At 37.0% G+C, this 18,436-nt stretch overlaps 1 protein-coding gene across 1 annotated transcript; it reads left to right on the top strand.

Annotated features, from left to right (window-relative positions):
- The first annotated feature begins 9,969 nt into the window (after positions 1-9,969).
- On the top strand, positions 9,970-17,907 carry LOC131052158 (amidophosphoribosyltransferase, chloroplastic). Its single transcript, XM_057986762.2, has 3 exons — positions 9,970-10,720; positions 15,684-16,322; positions 17,165-17,907. Exons 1-3 carry the CDS (start codon positions 10,191-10,193, stop codon positions 17,676-17,678), a joined length of 1,683 nt encoding a protein of 560 aa, XP_057842745.2. The 5' UTR covers positions 9,970-10,190; the 3' UTR covers positions 17,679-17,907.
- The last annotated feature ends 529 nt before the right edge of the window (positions 17,908-18,436 follow it).

Raw genomic sequence — 18,436 nt, forward strand, 5'->3', positions numbered from 1 at the left:
TAACTACCACTGCTTGCTTTTAGATTCTGGTGAAGCGCTACTGCTAAGACTTGACACGCTAAAGAGAAGATTTAATGCACTAAAAGATGGTTCCTACGCGCTAAGAAGTTGCTCTTACGCACTAAGCTGCCCTGAAATATATTGACTTGGTTGTTTTTCTGCAATTTTGGAATTTTGCCTTGAGTTTTTAGTGCTAATAGATGATTTTCTAAAATAACAAATGAAAGCACGACACTAAAGAGACAACCATTTTGCTTAATCTAAACAATAAGTGTATGTTCTGCGAGGATGTGTTCAAATCCCTAATGTTTCAGCAGGTTTAGATACAACATGCATTTCAATCAGACTCTTTATTCAAGGGTCATAATCAATATCATAGCCCACTAGTTTCAATATTCCGTCAGCTCAAACAGCTGTGTTACCCCCTAGGGGGCGCCTGCTTTTTTGCCTTTTGCCAGAAATTAACCCAAAGTGAATTGCTTCACAATTAAGTAGTTATCTTGGGAGATATATGGTGAGTGATCTTGGGAGCGGATTCTTCCCCACCCTTGCACTATGATATTGCAAATGTCTGGTTACTGACTCAGCTCAAAGTTTCTATGCTAAGGTTCATAATCAAGCTTCCTGTTCGGCCGTCAGTGATAAACTCCCTTAGGAGGCTTCCCAACCTTTAGAACAAAGGCTTTACGTATCGTAAAGATACTGGGGGAAAGCTAATCACTGCGTGCAACTGTTGAAAAAGACTTTCATCACTTTCCACTTTTGATTATAGTGGGTTGGAACACTTGGCTTCAAAGTTGTTTCCCACTTAGGTCGTTCCCTTCACACCAACCAAAAATGGCTTTAAGAGTTTTTCAACCCCTCGGGAAGGCAGGCTTGGTAAAGGATTTATTGCTTGAATTAAAGAAAGCTTTAAGAGTGGTTTGGCTTTTTGATCACCCAATTAAGGGGAGAGCATATACCTTCCACTTTCGAGACAAAGCACACAAGTTCTTTTTAGCCCTTCAAAGCAATGATTTGCTAATCCTATATGGAGATGTTGCTCCATGAAAACATGGCATTCTTTTTTACTTTTCAAGGCAATGATTTTCTGATCTAAAAAAAAAGAACTTGGTCAACAAAATGAATGTGATTTTCGTCAACAAAAGAAATCGATCAAAAGGGGAATATCTTCCCTCTTTAGTTGCAAAAAGACTTTTGGGACTTTGTGTGGTTCTTTACTTTGCTAAAACCTAAAATGGATCCTTTTATACACCAAAGGATGGTGAAGTTCTTTTTAATCCATTTGTTTGAAAAACTTGAAAAAATTTAATTTGTTCTCTCTCTCTTTTTTTATTTCAAAAAACACAATTTGAAAATTTTCTCTCCTAGAAAAGCAAGGAAAAATTTATTTTGTGGTTCTTTTTAAAGCCCAAACAAAAGTGAGTTCAATTTTAACAAGAATCAAAAGAAGTTTATATCCCAACTAACTTAACTAAGTTAGTAAAAACCTAAACTATTTAATGATCTTAAAATTAAGCTCCTATCTGCAAGAAATTTGTTAAAACCCTGGAAAATACCAAGTAAAATTGTTAGAAAATCTGTGGGTTTTTGTGGACTTCAACAGGTCTAAATTTTACATTCGGTTACAAATTTTTGGTTTTGCCTCTGTCTATGATGCGCTACAGAACAAACTGTACGTGCTATTGTATAGCTAGGATGCGCTATCAGATAGACCCGATGCGCTAGGCTGTTATTCTTCCACGCCGAGACCTACATGAAAAGGTTAGTGAGGATGATGCGCTAAAGTATGATCTTCACGCACTGGGAAATGAGTCCCACGCGCCAAACAATGAGCCGAATGCGCTAAATGATACACCAGATGCGCTAAGGGATGATCCCTACGCGTTGATTCCCATTTCCCACATACCTGTACAAGTGTTTATTTTTAAAAACCGATTTGATTAATGGGGTAGTGCCCCACGGTGGGCGCCAGAAATGTATGCGGGAAAAGCGGGGCGATGAAACTTAAAATGTAAAAAAAAAATGAAGTTCAAAGAGGCTTGTCCACACACCCACATGACTTCTTGGTGCAAGTTATGGAGTCATGAAGAATGACTCAACTTCCCAAGGTTGGTTCCATGGTTCTCTATCTCACAAGGTCCCTCAAGCTAATGCCTTTGCTCTCAGATCACTGAGCAAAGTGGCTTAGGGATGACAAATGCAAGAACGAGGGATGCTTATGATTGATTTAGTTATGAAAATGCCTCCTATCTATGCATGATTCTACAAATGCAATAAACTAGATTATAAGATGACAAGATTAGTAGCAATACTATCCTAACATGATATACTAGTTTATGAGTTAAGCTAATGATAAAGGAAATAGTCTAAAATGCTTATTAGATTAATTCCTATTACAAAGAGAAGCTAGATGTGTTAATAAAATTGAACATAAATGAGATACTAAAAGCTTTCATGGATCCTCTTTTTTTGGAGGAATGAGAGCTCTATTTATAGTGAAAATAGGGCAATGGATGGTCAGGATTGAAAGAGTTAATCAAGGGTCAAATTTGAAAGTTTTCAATCCATGTTTTTAATTTTCACCAATGAAATGGTGACAATTGTCAACATAAGGCTGGTTGAGAGGAGAGGTAAGAAGAATTAAATACTTGAGAAGACCTCATGGTTACCCTAGGAGGTAAGGGTTAAGGTTAGGTTAGGGTTATCCATTGGATAAAGCTTTTACCCAAGGGGTAAACTCTTGTGCAAAGGTTAAAGGAATAACCATGGTCAAAGCAATAAATGCTTGATGAGACCCTTGGGTTAGATGGAGGTTAAGTTAGTCAAAAAGTCTCTAACCATGCCACTAGGGGTTAGTTAACCATTAATGGTTTGAAGAATTTGGGGACAAATTTGTAAGAGTCCTTCCAAATTTGGGGGTATTCATCAAGTTAGCTTGTTGAATGGATAAAGGCTTTAATGCTTTTTGAAGACTTTACTCCAAATTTGAGAAGTGACCTTCTCAAATTTAGGGAAAAGGGATAATGGATGGGTTTGGGGTTAATTGATTAGGATTTGATGGATTCTAGAAGAAATTAGGAATAGGGTTTAGGATGCAAGTGGGAGATGTAGGAAAATGCAAGTGGGTGAGGGAAAATAGAATTAATTAAAATAAATTACTTTATTTCAATTTGGTTGTAATTTGGGAAATTGAATAATTTAGATTTATTCAATTTGGGGTAAACTATTAATTAAATGTAAATTTAATTAAAAGGTAAGAAGAAGGGTTTTAATTAAATAAAATGAATTATTCAATTAAATGACATAAAGTGCTTAAGTGAATTTAAATAAATAAATTGAATAATTTACTTAATTAAATAGAAGAATGTAGGTGATTTAGTTAAATTAGATTTAACTAAGATAGAGGAATGAACACAAAATATTCATTTAGGAATATGGTCATTTTTATACGTCTACACTTTTGATGCAAAATTTTCTACCTTGCAGGATGGTCTTTTGTTCAAAGGGTGTCAGTTATGTATCCCTAGATGTTTAATGAGGGATAATGTAGTAAAGGAGAAACATAGTGGTGGTTTAGGAGGTCACTTTGGGTTAAATAAGACTTTGGACCTAGTTAGGAGGTTTTACTTTTGGCCTAAGATTCAGACTTATATCAAAAATTTTGTGGAGAGTTGTACTGTGTGTTATAGAGCAAAGGGGGTCTCAACCAATGCAGGACTGTACCAACCTTTGCCTACACCAACTAGACCATGGGAAAGTTTGAGTATAGACTTTGTGATGGGATTACCCAAGACAAAGACAGGTCATGACAGTGTGTTTATTGTGGTAGACAGGTTCAGTAAGATGGCTCACTTTATTCCTTGTAAAACCACACATGATGCTAGCTATATTGCGGGATTGTTTTTCAAAGAAATTATTAGAATCCATGGGTTACCTTGAGTATTGTATCTGACCGGGACAACAAGTTTAAAGGGCACTTTTGGAGAACCTTGTGGAAAAGGTTGGGTACAAATTTGTCTTTTAGCTCAGCCTATTACCCTCAGACTGATGGGTCATTGGGAAATCTTCTTAGATGTTTGACAAAGGATCATGGAAGTAGTTGGGATGTGGTGATACCTTAGGCAAAGTATGCCTATAATGATTCAGAAAATAGGAGCATAGGTCTGAGTCCTTTTGAGATTGTCTATGGTAGTCATCCAAGAGGAGTCTTTCAATTGAGAGATGCCCAAGGTTTGGACAAGAGGAGTGGACATGTTGATGAATTTGCAAAGGCTATGAAAGAGGTGCATCAACAAGTCAGAGATACCTTACAAAAAAATAGTCTAAAGGTTAAAGCAAGAGTGGATCAGAGAAGGAGAGATATGCAGTATCAAGTGGGTGACATGGTAATGGTTCATCTCAGCAAGGATAGGTTGCCCAAGGGAAGCCATAGCAAGTTAGGGATGCGCAAAATTGGACCTTGTAAAATTTTGGAGAAATATGGTCCTAATGCTTACAAAATTGACCTCCTTGATGGTGTTGCTATTTCACCTATATTTAATGTTTTTGATCTAACATTGTATAGGATTCCTACTATAGAAGAATGTGTAGGTGAATCTGTTCTAGAAAGTGAAGAATGGATAAAACACTTACCACCTAAGGAACTGCCTAAAATGGAGTGCATCTTGGATAGCAGGGAAGCCAAGAAAACAAGGCACAAGACCTATTTTGAACACTTAGTTAAATGGTAGGGCCTTTCTGACTTAGAATCTACCAAGATGCTGGAGGAAGATATCAAAAAGTAGGGTGATGATTTGCAACAGTTAGTCTCTAAGAGGACTTGAGACAAATTTCACCTGGGGAGTATGGTGTAGGAGCACCTACCTATGAAGGCATGAGCCAGCAACAAGATAATTTTCTATTAGTTATAAGCAATTTAATAAGACCCTATGGGTCCTTTTTTGTAATTCAATGTCCTAGGAGTGTGACAAGTTTGTCCATTTTTTGATCAAATTGTCATCTAGGGTTTGATAGAGCAAATTGAGTCAATAAGGGCCATAATGGTCTAAATTGAAGGATCAAGTGACCACAAGTCTATTTGAGTCATTTTTTATGTTTTAAAGTCAAATGTAATCATTTTGGGGGATGATGATAGTCTAGAGTCTAAGTTGGTCGAATTATACAAAAGTTGTCATATTGTCAATTTGTTATCATGACAATTTTGCACTTTTTGTAAATCAGGATTCTCCAATGGTCAGTCAGTTTGAAAAAAATATGGAGGAGGTTATGGTTGTTTGGGAAACACCTTTAAAGGCCCCAAACACTGAAGAATGTAAGTTGGTTTTGTTGGTTGATTTGGAAAGGAATTGGAAGCATCAAGAACTGTTGGAAACTCAAAAAAAAATGTTTAATTTCTGTTGATTGCATACTGAAGGTGGATTGGTAAGAATGATCATGGGATAGATCCCGTAACTAGATTGTTTCACCTTTTTTTTTTGTTTTAGTGTGAAGCCTTGAAGTGATCGCCACCCATTCTACAAGCAAATCTCTACCGGGTAGCCTAAAACCCTCAAACCCCTAGGGTTTGACTGCAATAATGGGTTTTGGTCTATCAATCCTTAACCAAACTCTCTCCCATTATAGGAGATGATAGGACACTATATCATATGTCAGTATCAAAATCCATTAAGAGGATGCAACAGGGTGATGAGGATGGAGAACTAACCCTAGGTCTAGCATCTCTATGTGACAGACCGATTTGATGAGTGCAGTGCGTGAGAATTGAGAGGTAGAGCACTGGGAAAGGGTTTGAATGTGGTAGAAGAGTATTTTAGAGGTTTGCATAATATTTCATGGTCAGTGGTGGTCATCCATTAGGAGAACCAAACTAGTTTGTGAAAGGCGTTCAGTCAAATAGGTCTGAAAGCCCTATTAGGTCTGTCAGATAGGCAAGTTGTTCTGGTATCGGAAACTGAGATATTGTTTAGAACTACCAAAAGGGTATTTGAAAACATAATTTTTTTGTCTATATCCTTAGGGTGTCAAAAGTTATCACTTGATTCCTTCAATTGGAGGCCTAATAGCAATCGGTTCAAGTTTGTGGGTGAATGAGTCAAGATTAATGTTTCGGTGGACCTAAACCATGAAATACTATTTCATTTGTGTTCAAGTGTTGTGAGAACACCCATCCAAGGATTGTTGTATTGAATTGGTCAAGTGGGCCATTCAAACCCTTAAGCCTAGTAATAGCCCACTCATTGTTTGCTAGGGTGTGTGTGTAGTCACACAAGAACTTGAGAAGTGTTAGTTGTTTGTATGTGGACACAGTGGAGCCCTGGGGTTTTCCAAGGTGTTGTTTGGTGTCATTGAACCATTGCTTGAATTGGTGTTGTGTTAGGATCTTTGAAATCAAGGTTTATCGGTTGAGTCTATGAACCTTACAAGTTGACTAGTTAAGGTTGAGCTCCTTCCGGTCTGGTGCCTCCTCATCAGATTGCCTAAAACACAAAGAGGGAATGATTCTATATTTGTGGTAGTGGATAGATTCTCAAAGATGGCTCATTTCATACCTTGTAAGAAAACATCAGATGCAGTGCACATAGCTGACCTATTTTTCAAGGAAGTGGTGAGATTGCATGGATTACTTAAGAGCACAGTTTCAGACAAAGATACTAAGTTTGTTGGTTATTTTTGGAGAACACTTTGGAAGAAGATGAAGACAGATTTGAAGTTTAGTTTTACTTTTCACCCACAAACTGATGGACATATAGAAGTAGTTAACTGGAGCTTTGGAAATTTGTTAAGATGCTTAGTTGGAGACAAAACCGGAAGTTGGGATTTGATTCTTGCACAAGCAGAGTTTTCCTACAATAATTCAGTAAATAAGAGTACTAGAAGGACACCTTTTGAGATTGTTACCGGAGCACACCCTAGAGGTATATCAAAATTAAGAGATATCAGCAGTGAAGACCAGAGAAGTTGAAAAGCAGAAGAATTTGCAGATCACATAAAGGACTTACATATTCAAGTTAAGCAACATTTGGAGGACATGAACAACAAGTATAAGGAGAAAGCATATGAGACGAGGAGACGTAAGGAATTTGAAGTTGGCGATGAAGTGATGGTGTATATGAGAAAAGAAAGATTCCCGGTTGGAACTTATAACAAGTTGCAGATGAGGAAGTTTGGACCTTGCAAGATTTTGAGAAAGTTCAGTTCCGGAAATGCATATGAAGTGGAGTTACCAAATAGTTTGAGTATTTCACCTATATTTAATATTGCCAATCTACATCAGTATCATGAACTAGAATTCAGTAAGGACAATATTGTAGACTTGGAGAAACAGTTGCCTCAAAAGGAACCAGATCAGATTGAAGACATTTTGGATAGTAGGATTGGGCTTGGTACTTGGAGCAGTCAGTATAAGGAGTATCTTGTGAAGTGGAAAGGTAGGCCAATTGAAGTTTCATCTTGGATTTCTCAAGAAAAGGTAGACCACCTTGGTTTTCCTCTGACCCCAGTAAAGTGAGAGACTCACTTTTTCAATAATCCCAGATGTTTGATGCAGGAGCATCCCCGGTTCTTGGCAATCTTGCAACAACCCAAAATAATTCCTTTCTGTTTTGCAGTTTCAACATTTCATTTTACATTTTATGGCATTGGCTCACTGACTCTTGAGGAGTTGTATTTTTCTTGAGGACTTGATCATCTACCTTATTCCCAAACCGCAGAGCATTTGGACCATTTTCCGACAAGTTATCGCTACTGGTTTCCGAGACAGTTTTCTGGTACTAGTTGCCTGGACCTATTTGCAGTAGTGATTTCCTGGATCTCTTTTGTAGCTTGCAGAGCCCTGAGAATTGATTCCGATGTTCCTTGGCGTGTGGTCGATCTTCCCTTTGATCTACACTTCATCCTTTGTATTTTTTGGAGGAATTTCTTTGGTGGAGGTCGACCTTATTGTTTTTACACGTTAGGTCTTGTTCTTCGGCATTTGATCCCTTTTTGGGCTGACTGGATCCCTTGGATCGTATAAATCATTGTAATTAAGCATTAGAATGAGATAGAAGGTGGTAGACATAACATAGAAGCTAGATCTTAAGATTTAAGGTTCCAGTTGTGACTTGTTCTGTAATTGAGCATGTTTAGTAGGCAAGAGAGTCGGTTTCCTATAACTTGGATGTTACCGGTTGATTATAATCAGTTTTCATGATATAATTCATTATGTTCTGCATTGCCTCCATCATATCCTTGTGTTTCTGTTGTGTTTACTCTTGATGACCGGTCCAGATTGATCTCTTTGAGGTCCCTCCTAACCGGTGACTACACCACATACATATGAATCTCAATATGAAATAAGACCTCAAAATGTTCGATAAACAATGGTCCAATATTTTTGATTTATCACATGGTCTAATGTGCTTGAGCCTAAGAAGGCCTGCTTTAAATGGTTATTTTTATTATAAAAATAACCTTGTTCCATTACTTCCACTTGCATAAATGTATGTATTATATGTAGAAAACCTAAAACTATTAAACATATCTTCTTTGAATGCTTATATACGAGTCTGTTTTGCTCAGACTTGGGGGGCTAGGGGGGACAAAGGTGGGGTAAAATGACAAAAAAATCTATTTGAATTTGTAAATGACTTGGATAAATCTTGTAATCCCTTTTGGCCTACTTTATCTACACAAATGCTATGGTTCTTATGGAAAATGAGAAATGAGGAATGTTTCCAAGGAAGTAGGAGAACACTTACTGAGCCTATTAGAAGACATCTTCCATGATATTTTTGTGCAGGTTACTATGACGAGGAGATTTCAAAAGTTAACTTTGTCCAATTATTGAAGACATGTACTATGGCGGTCAACAAAATAGAGATAAATTCTACAAGAAATTGGTCATTTAACAATAAAACAATATTTCATTCCTAGGAGGATACTTGGAGTTCCAAAAAAATACAACAAGAAATATCTCGTTGAGATGTTATAGAGAAACTTGGGTCTACAACAAGGAGCACAATACAATGTAAACCTAGGAGAAGAGTTCACAATTCAAGTTGTAAGATCCAATGATGACCACTCTGCTATTGATCCACCATTTGAGTGGAATGACATGGATACATACAATGAAGCAAGATTTTCTGATTGATAGTTGCATTGTATGGATAATAGAGATGTATTAATTTTGTTATGGAACACTACAATTGGTTGTTTTTGCAGTCTTTACATAGTCACACTTTTAGTATGAACAATAATTCTCTTTTTGCTTACCATAGACTTTGCACAATCTGATATCTTATTACATAGGCCTTGCATGGTTACACATGGTAGTTAGTAATCTTTTTGCAATTTCTCATTGTGACCCTACATCGTATGGTATAATTGGCTATGACATATAATTTCTAATGATGTAGTTCTTTAGCTAGTAGTCAACTATTTGCAATTCAAAAATATATATTAACATATAATATAATATGTTTGACACTTGTAATTGTATGCATGTTTAAATTATTATTTTTAAATATAGGCATCAAAATCAAATGAGTTTGCTTTTAGTTGTTGCACACTCAAAATAAATAAGGCAGATTCTAACAATAGTAAATAGTTGACTATTAAAATTATTCATACCTATTATTTATTATTTAATAGTGAAAGTATTGTGATATAGTGTCATTTAAAACAATAGTATCTATATCAGATCAATAGAATTCACTATCGGCTTTTATTATAATACATATGAAAAAAATAAAAATGAAACCAATCGTAAATAGCTTACATCATATAACATATATTTTTCAAATATATGTTTTACAAAAGTTAATCAACCTATTTTAATTCTCTACTCTCATTGATTTATTCTTTACCATTTAAAAAATCTAAAAGATGTACTAATATTCCTCCTCCTAACATAAACTAACAAAATATCTTTGCATTAAAATATACTAAACTTTATATAAATTAAAAAAACGATTATTAATTTAAAAAACAGCGTGCAATGATCGTTAACTCTGTAAAACAGAACATTTATGAACAAAGCCCGCCAACACTAGTCGCTGAAACACGCTAAAACTTTATCCCAATCAGACTGCAAATGATTTCCATAGACGATCGTTACACATATATCCGCGGATGGACTCAAGCATCATGAAATTTACCTGAAAACAACAATAAAATTCTATCCCAAGTATTCTCAATCCATCTTACAAATGGCGGCGGCGGCAGTGGTAGGGAGTAGCATTGTATGGCTAAAACGCCATAGCAAATTCCTCGCAAACCCTAGTCATCCCTTGATTCAGAGCATTTTTCAGGTAAATGACAGGAAAAATGAGGCAGGTATTGGTTCGTACGGCATCGCCATTGCGCAGAATATGCGCTTAGAAGCTCGGGCGGCCATAAACCCCCAAAACCCTATCTCGCAATTCTTTGAAAATGAAGAGGACGACGACGTTATCAGGGAAGAATGTGGAGTGGTGGGAATCTATGGTGATCCAGAGGCGGCACGGCTGTGTTACTTGGCCCTGCACGCGCTGCAGCACCGCGGGCAGGAAGGGGCGGGAATCGTAACCGCGACCGACGGAAGGTTGCAGTCCATAACAGGCGTAGGACTCGTGGCTGACGTCTTCGACGAGTCTAAGCTCAATCAGCTCCCCGGGAGCTCAGCCATCGGTCACGTCAGATACTCCACCGCTGGCTCCTCCATGCTTAAGAACGTGCAGCCCTTTGTGGCCGGCTACAGGTCAGGATTTTTCTTTCTTTAAGAGGGGTTTTCTTATATTTATGGTCGGCTGCCTACATTTGTTTTTAATATATTATGGTTATAAAATCAAAACATTGTTTTTTAAGTATATTTGACTGTATATTTGTATCAATGTTTGGATTTATACTCGGACAGCCATCATTAAGATGAAGTTAATTGAAATGGAAGGGCAAAGATAGAGAAGATGGAACAAACATAAGGAAGAAAAATGAAAAAGAAAACGAAAGAAAAATCTGAAAATAAAATATCTACCCACTAAATATTCTAAAATATTCAATAGAACAGAAAATAAACATTGTAAAACAGCTACAACTTATACAATGGGTATGCATAATTTTTTCCTATATACGTATATAAAAACCAGAGAAATATTGAGATAGTATGTAATATATGGGGACAAATGCATATAAAAAATGTTTGTTGCAATAAATGAGAGCACACATTATTACCAGATGATGTTGACATGTGAGTGAAGAACAATAAATTAAGGTGGTGTACTTAATACAGCAAAAAGATGAAGATTTAAGGGATGCTCTTGATTATTTGTAAAAGTTCCTCATTATAAAGAACAATGTGTAGTGCAGTGATAAAACACTTAAGCAACAAAGAAAATCAATATAATCTACGTATAAATATACATTGCAAGTCTATTCAAAGTTCAGTTCACACCTTATGAAAAATAGGCCGCCCGTGAAGCACATGTAGTTGGTAGAGCTCCAGATGGTTTTCTTTTGGTCCCTTAGTCTGTTTGTCTTCTGAATGTCATTAAAATTCCTTTCTTCATTCAATCATTATCCGTGTATCTTAATGTACCTTACAGCCATCCCTTAGATGCCAAATTTATTGGGGAATGAACAGTTCAAATTTCTGATCAACTGAATTGATGAGTCCTTAAAGTTTCATCCAATTTTTAACAAATTATTTTTGCCAATTGGCAAATTGTTAAAATAATATTCACCAAGTTTTGTTTGAAACGTACATAATTTTTCAAAATTAGCTAAAATTTGCATCTATCTGTGATAACTTCCATGATTTTCCTGATGATTCACCTTCAATATATAAACCTTGGGGCTTTTGAGCTGCAAACATTTGCCAACCATTGTATCTTATGAAAATTTTACCTTCCTTAAAGTTTCACATTGAGAGGTCATAGGTTCAAGTCTAGCTGATCTATTATTTGAGCTGCAAACATTTGCCAACCATTGTATCTTATGAAAATTTTACCTTCCTTAAAGTTTCGCATTGAGAGGTCATAGGTTCAAGTCTAGCTGATCTATTATGCTCTTCAACAATTTCTAAGTAATAGCTATGACACTTTCCACTGGGGAAACACAATTTGATGTTACTTGGCCATGTGAGGAGTCTGCAAGGTAGCTCAGTGCAGATGTAAGGAGAAATTCTTACCGAAGAGATTTGAGAAATACTTGTATATTTATTAAAAAACTATTTAAAATCACATCAATGTAGTGCAAAGTTCTTCCAATCTTACAAGAGTGTTTTAGGGAAGGTCTCTACCTGAAAATGCCAGTACAACATGCACACCAGCCTCTGGCCCAAGAGGGCATTGAATCCACATCTCTGTTGGTGTATGATCTTGGGTATATTTTCTTATAACCTATAGGCAATGCGTATTCTTTTCCAAAATAGTGTCAACTTCCCTATATTGAGTGGATAGAGTTTTTTTCAGCCGTGATATTTTATATAAGATTGAGGTAAACTAAACATATTAACCCAAAGTTAGGAGTATTTCAAGTAAGCAGTTGCATGGAGGGTAAGATTTCTATTTTTGAATTTTTTGCATGGAGGGTGTTTGGATTTGTATTTTGAATTTTCTCTTCAGAGATGCCCCATTGTTCCTATTTTCTCTGTCAAGATGGCTGTGAGTTACCAAAATAGTGGAAAATGGGAACTCAACTTATAATTTTTAAGAAGCTTTCGTCTTGACAGGAGAATACGAGTGGCCACCTCAGAAGTTATATTGTGATCTTCTGCCAAATATCAGCCAGCGGCCTTTTAAGTTTTATGAGAAACTTCCAAACCGCGAAAATAGACTGCGGACTCTGGAAAATTCATTAAAGCAAAAATCTAGAAACTTCATTTTGAAATTTTGAATAGGACTATTGTGGTGATCTCCTGAGAAATTTGTGGCAACCCCATCCGAGGAACCATGACTTAAGTAAGTGTTCGTTATCTTAAAGCCTCGGGCTATTGAGAGGTTCTCCATTGCTAGAGTTGAGCAGAATATTGAGAAATGAAGGTCAAAAGTAGGGTCGAGGAGATAAGATGGTGATAGATATGAATATCAGTAGATGACACTAGACATCAGGGTGCTTGATAGACCCAACTACTTGCAGCTATCTCAGTGTTTGACATTGCTCATAGATGGCTGAGAGTAATTAAAATTTAAAACAGTGGCATCAATGGATGCTCTCCAGAGAAGTTCGCCTGGGTGAATCTGAATATCCAAACTCAAAGCTATGATCTCTGGTTATTAAAAAGAAACAGCGGAAAAGGGACTTTTGCTAGTTTTTTTCAAATGGGCTTCTCTGATCCATTATTTCCTTTTCTAGCCTGTAGCAATCTTCTCAGTTCTTGACTTGATCTTGGACAAATCTGTAAATTAGGAAGTTGTAAAGGTGGTCGATAGGGACAAGAGGGACATGGTACAGAATCTAGATAAAATGGACCAGTTTTTTGTAATATCCCCCTTTGGGATATACCTAATTTTGCCCAATAGAATGACAAATCCAAAAATACAACTTATTTACAATAGTGTTTTTCCACTGAATTACACAATAGCAATTGAATTTAGGAGAATAATCAAATAATCATTAAACAAAATGATAATGAAAATTCCTATTTGTAAACATGCACACTATAGCTTCAACTGTACTAGAAGTTTGAGGGGAAAACACCATAGGATGCCGAGAGACTATCCTCCACAATTAAGCCCAAGAGTGTCGAATAAGCAACCAACTCAATCCGACCCCTTGGCCCACAAGCAAAACTTAATGGGGGGCCACAAGTAACCTACTCAATGGGTGTTCACTTAATGAGTAGGATCCATACTCTTGCATCCATTTGTGCTTCTCTTTGCTGTTTCTAATAAGATTGCTGTATTAAATCTGATGAATGATTAACCCCTTTGTGGATTGTTATGCTAATCAAATAAATAAATCAATGATTCATATAAGAGATTAAATAATAGACTTAATCACATTTCATACCAATTATTCTGCTAATTATAAATGGCTGCTTTATTTCTGAATGCAATTTATATCTAAAATTCTGTAATGAATGTTTGTTTGATATATTGATGGTGGTGATTGAATGAATGTTGATTTGATAGAGTGATGCTTGATTGCTGAATTGTTTGTTTTCTTGATCCCAAAATGGAGTGATGATTGATGTGGGTTTGATGATTGTTTGCTTGATTTCTTGAGGGATTAATGATTGAGGGATGAATGAAGTATTTGTTTTGATGGATTCATAAGTGATGATTGATAAGTGATCCTTCAATGCTTGGAATGGATTCTCCTTTATACTTTATTGGTGAAAGGGTCACCACCTTTCATAAGGATTGAGTCATCACTTTTTATTGTTGCCTTTGAGAATAATAAATGATTCCCCAAATTCATCTCCCTTGGATGTCCTCTTCAAATGAAATCGTCTCCCCTTTATATCTTCCAATGTGAGTGAGATTCACACCTCTTCATCATGTCTGCCCTTTGCAATGGTCATAACCTTTCACAGTTACCACCCTTCGAAAGAGTCACAACTCTTCATCATTTCTACCCCTTGAGAGAGTCACAACCTTTCACAACTACCACCCTTCGAAAGAGTCACAACCCTTCATTATTTTTTCCCTCTGATAGAGTCACAACTTTTCACAACTACCACCCTTCGAAAGAGTCACAACCCTTCATCATTTCTGCCCTTTGAGCGAGACAACCTTTCACAATTACCACCCTTTGAAAGAGTACAACTCTTCAACCCTTAGTAAGAGTGACAACCTTTCACAATTATCACCTTTTTGAAAGAGCACAATCCTTCATAATTTTTACCTTTTGAAGGAGTCACTCCAATATTCTTTTCCTATTTCATTTTTCTCCCATTATTCTTTCCTTAATTCCTGTGCTCCATTCTTTCTTCCTTCCTCCATATCCCTTTTCAAATGAAATCTTCTCCCTTTTATATCTCATGTTTGAGGGAGCCACGTCTCTTCATTGCATGCCTCTTGACCTTATATTAAACTTTATTAACTTTTAATTATATTACATTTATTTATTCATATTTTAATTTTAATTATATTATCATTTATTATTAAATCCTATTTTAGAGAGGGGGCATTACAGTGCTTTTGAACATACATTTTGAAACATGCTGAAACTTTTCAATAGTGTGTTCTGTTTAATGTATGATTCTTTATTTACACCAAAATGAAGCAGACTTTTATCTAGTTTAAGGATAAATAATCATGATGCTAGACTAATTGAGCAATCAATGTGAGAACTGTTGGCAGCCTATATAATATTCAACCACTTGATCACATGTGTAAAATGTTGCCTTGGATTGGTATAACAGTTAGAGGTCTCTGGTTTACTCTTTCTTGCATAGTTAAATGGCATTCAAGGTACTTTGGTCTAATGCCTTCATTATCACGTGTCAAAACCACCGAGTAAACGATATATATATAAAGTAAACTATAAAGTCCAAAAATGAGGAGTTTGCATCTTCAGAGTTATGTATTCACATGCAATGTGTTAATAAGTGCAACGTGAGTCCTACGAAGTTTTGATTTCTTATGAGAAGCTATCAAAAGTAAAATTCACTTTTTCCCTTGATTTCTTTGAAAATGATTATATTATGTCACTTTGTGTTGGAATTGAAAACTTCACCTATTATTCTACACTTGTAATAGTTTTCATTTTCCCTGTTACAGGTTTGGATCTGTGGGTGTAGCCCACAATGGAAATCTAGTAAACTACCAGACCCTGAGGGACCGGCTCGAAGAAAGTGGTTCTATTTTTAATACTTCTTCTGATACAGAGGTGGTGCTGCACCTAATTGCCATATCCAAGTCCAGGCCCTTCATGCAAAGAATTGTGAATGCCTGTGAGCAATTAGAGGGGGCGTATTCGCTAGTGTTCCTGACTGAGGATAAGCTGGTGGCTGTACGGGATCCACACGGATTTCGGCCCCTTGTCATGGGTAGAAGGAGCAATGGAGCTGTGGTATTTGCCTCTGAGACATGCGCGTTGGATTTAATAGAGGCCAAATATGAGAGAGAAGTGAATCCGGGGGAGGTGGTGGTTGTGGATGGGGAGGGCATTAGTTCTCTTTGCCTGTTGCCACACCAGGAGCGCAAGGCCTGTATTTTTGAGCACATTTACTTTTCGCTGCCCAACTCATTGGTCTTTGGACGTTCAGTATATCAATCAAGATATACCTTTGGACAGATCCTGGCAAATGAGGCGCCTGTTGATTGTGATGTTGTGATTGCTGTTCCAGACTCAGGTGTGGTGGCTGCTCTTGGCTACTCAGCACGGGCCAATGTGCCTTTCCAACAGGGCCTTATCAGGTAGGTTTGTATTTAGGCTTGCTACTCTTGTACAATTCTTTGTTTGGGGAGGAGGGGTAATCGATTTCTCTCAAGAGGTGCTGCACAGAGATTTTATAAATAATTTTGTATAAAATAAACTCCATGCACTTGTCTTGCAGCTGTCCCTCAGAAAAATGAGGGAGCTTTACAGAGACACTGATGAGTTTAATTAGGCATTCTCCTATGACTAAATGGTCTAATGAATTCTACAATTTCATAGAACAGTGGCTTGCAGAGAAACTTTAGCAGTCATTTTGAAGAGAATATTCTGAAAACAAATTATAAAAAATATTTGAGCGGTTATAAGCTGACAGTTTGGCATAGAATTTATGTAGGCAGGTCCTTGCTGCAATCTCTTAAAATTATGTTCCCTGCCACTGCCCGTCCCGGAAAATGTTGTCAGGAAGCCCCCCCTGCTCTATATTTGCATAAAGACATTTTCATTCCCAATTATGACATTTAGTAATTGATTGGGACTACTTCATACAGAAAAATCACAGGAGTAGCCTCCGTGGGATCCCTGTCTTAAACTGCCAGTTTGTAAGAATTATGTTAAGGTGCCCTTCACTACTCTGAATCAATCTCAAAGTAAAATGTAGCTCTTCTGTCATTCTAAGATTCCATTTTTCCTGCAGCATTAATAGACAGCTTGCATGTCCCACTTAATCACTGATATTGGGAGTGGTATTCCACCCCCCAATGGTACCTGTCCTTACTCTTTCGCTCTTGTAAATATGTATCAGAATGTTGATGCTGCTTGATGGTTACATGTGGCATAGGGAATTGTAGTCTCTAAAATAATTCCTTCTCTCCTTCTTCAGGTCACACTATGTTGGACGAACCTTTATTGAGCCATCACAAAAGATTAGGGATTTTGGCGTGAAGTTAAAGCTTGCCCCTGTCCGGGCAGTCTTAAATGGCAAAAGGGTGGTTGTTGTGGATGACTCCATAGTTCGTGGCACAACTTCATCAAAGATTGTGAGGCTGATCAAAGGGGCAGGTGCTAAAGAAGTTCATTTGAGGATTGCAAGCCCTCCTATTATAGGATCGTGTTATTACGGAGTGGATACGCCCAGCAGAGAAGAGCTGATTTCCAACAGACTTGGAGTGGAGGAGACAAGGAAGTTTGTTGGAGCAGATTCTCTGGCTTTCTTGCCCCTAGAGAAATTGAGGGGGCTACTCGGAGAGGAGGCTCCTACATTTTGTGATGCCTGCTTTTCAGGGAATTATGCAGTTCCCGTGCGAGATGAGAAGGTAAAGAAGGTTGGGGACTTTGTGGATGATGGAGTGAATGGGAGTGTGGATTCTGGGTGGGTGAAAGCTCCCAAGCTCTAAAGCATTGATTCTGCTTCTGTTGTATAAATTCTTTTTTTATGGATGAAAACAAAGTTTTGCAAGTGTGGTGCGCAGTTTTTTATTATCTGTATAATTTTGAATCTTGGGTTCAACTATCTATCTTAATTGTAATCGGATTGTTACCTTTTTCTCAGCATGTGCTGCTGGAAGAATTTTGAGGTATTTTGTATTAAACTAATCCTATGCAGTCAGTGATTTTCAATGTTAACTGTTGCGGAAAAAACCAAGAAGCCTTGCAGAAAATTACAGAAATTTGCTAAAAAACAACTTTAACCATACGAAACTATCGTTTGGTGAAAGAAATTAGTTAGGTGTGGAGAAGCTTCCACCTTCTCCAGAGGCTGCAGAAGTTTTCCTCACGACAAGTAGGCTGCTCCATGTTTTTGGGTGGAGATTTTTCTTTCGGCGTCTAATTCAACAGTGTCCATGATAAGTTTCTACCATGGGACCGCCAACCGTTACCCTCGTGCTATTTATGCTGAGGGGCATGAAGACATGACTTTTTTATAAAGAGAAGGTGGTCTCAAAGTCACCTGCATGAGTTCATTAACGGCTTCTTGGATGAACATTACTTACTTTCATATGTGATTTTTCTGTCAAACACTCCTCACTAATCGGTCCGGCTTCTTGGATCAACATTACTTACTTTCATATGTGATTTTTACTTTTCAATTATCAATTATTCTAAAAATAATGTTTGTAGATTTTAGATGCCTGATTAGGTAATAGAAAATTTA

Source organism: Cryptomeria japonica, chromosome 2 (assembly GCF_030272615.1).
Source record: "Cryptomeria japonica chromosome 2, Sugi_1.0, whole genome shotgun sequence".
Classification (NCBI taxonomy): domain Eukaryota; kingdom Viridiplantae; phylum Streptophyta; class Pinopsida; order Cupressales; family Cupressaceae; genus Cryptomeria; species Cryptomeria japonica.

Coding starts and splice junctions, on each gene's coding strand:
- LOC131052158 (XM_057986762.2), top strand. CDS start 10,191: ATGGCGGCGGCGGCAGTGGTAGGGAGTAGCATTGTATGGCTAAAACGC. Junction 10,721..15,683: donor CCCTTTGTGGCCGGCTACAG/GTCAGGATTTTT, acceptor TCCCTGTTACAG/GTTTGGATCTGTGGGTGTAG. Junction 16,323..17,164: donor TTCCAACAGGGCCTTATCAG/GTAGGTTTGTAT, acceptor CTCCTTCTTCAG/GTCACACTATGTTGGACGAA.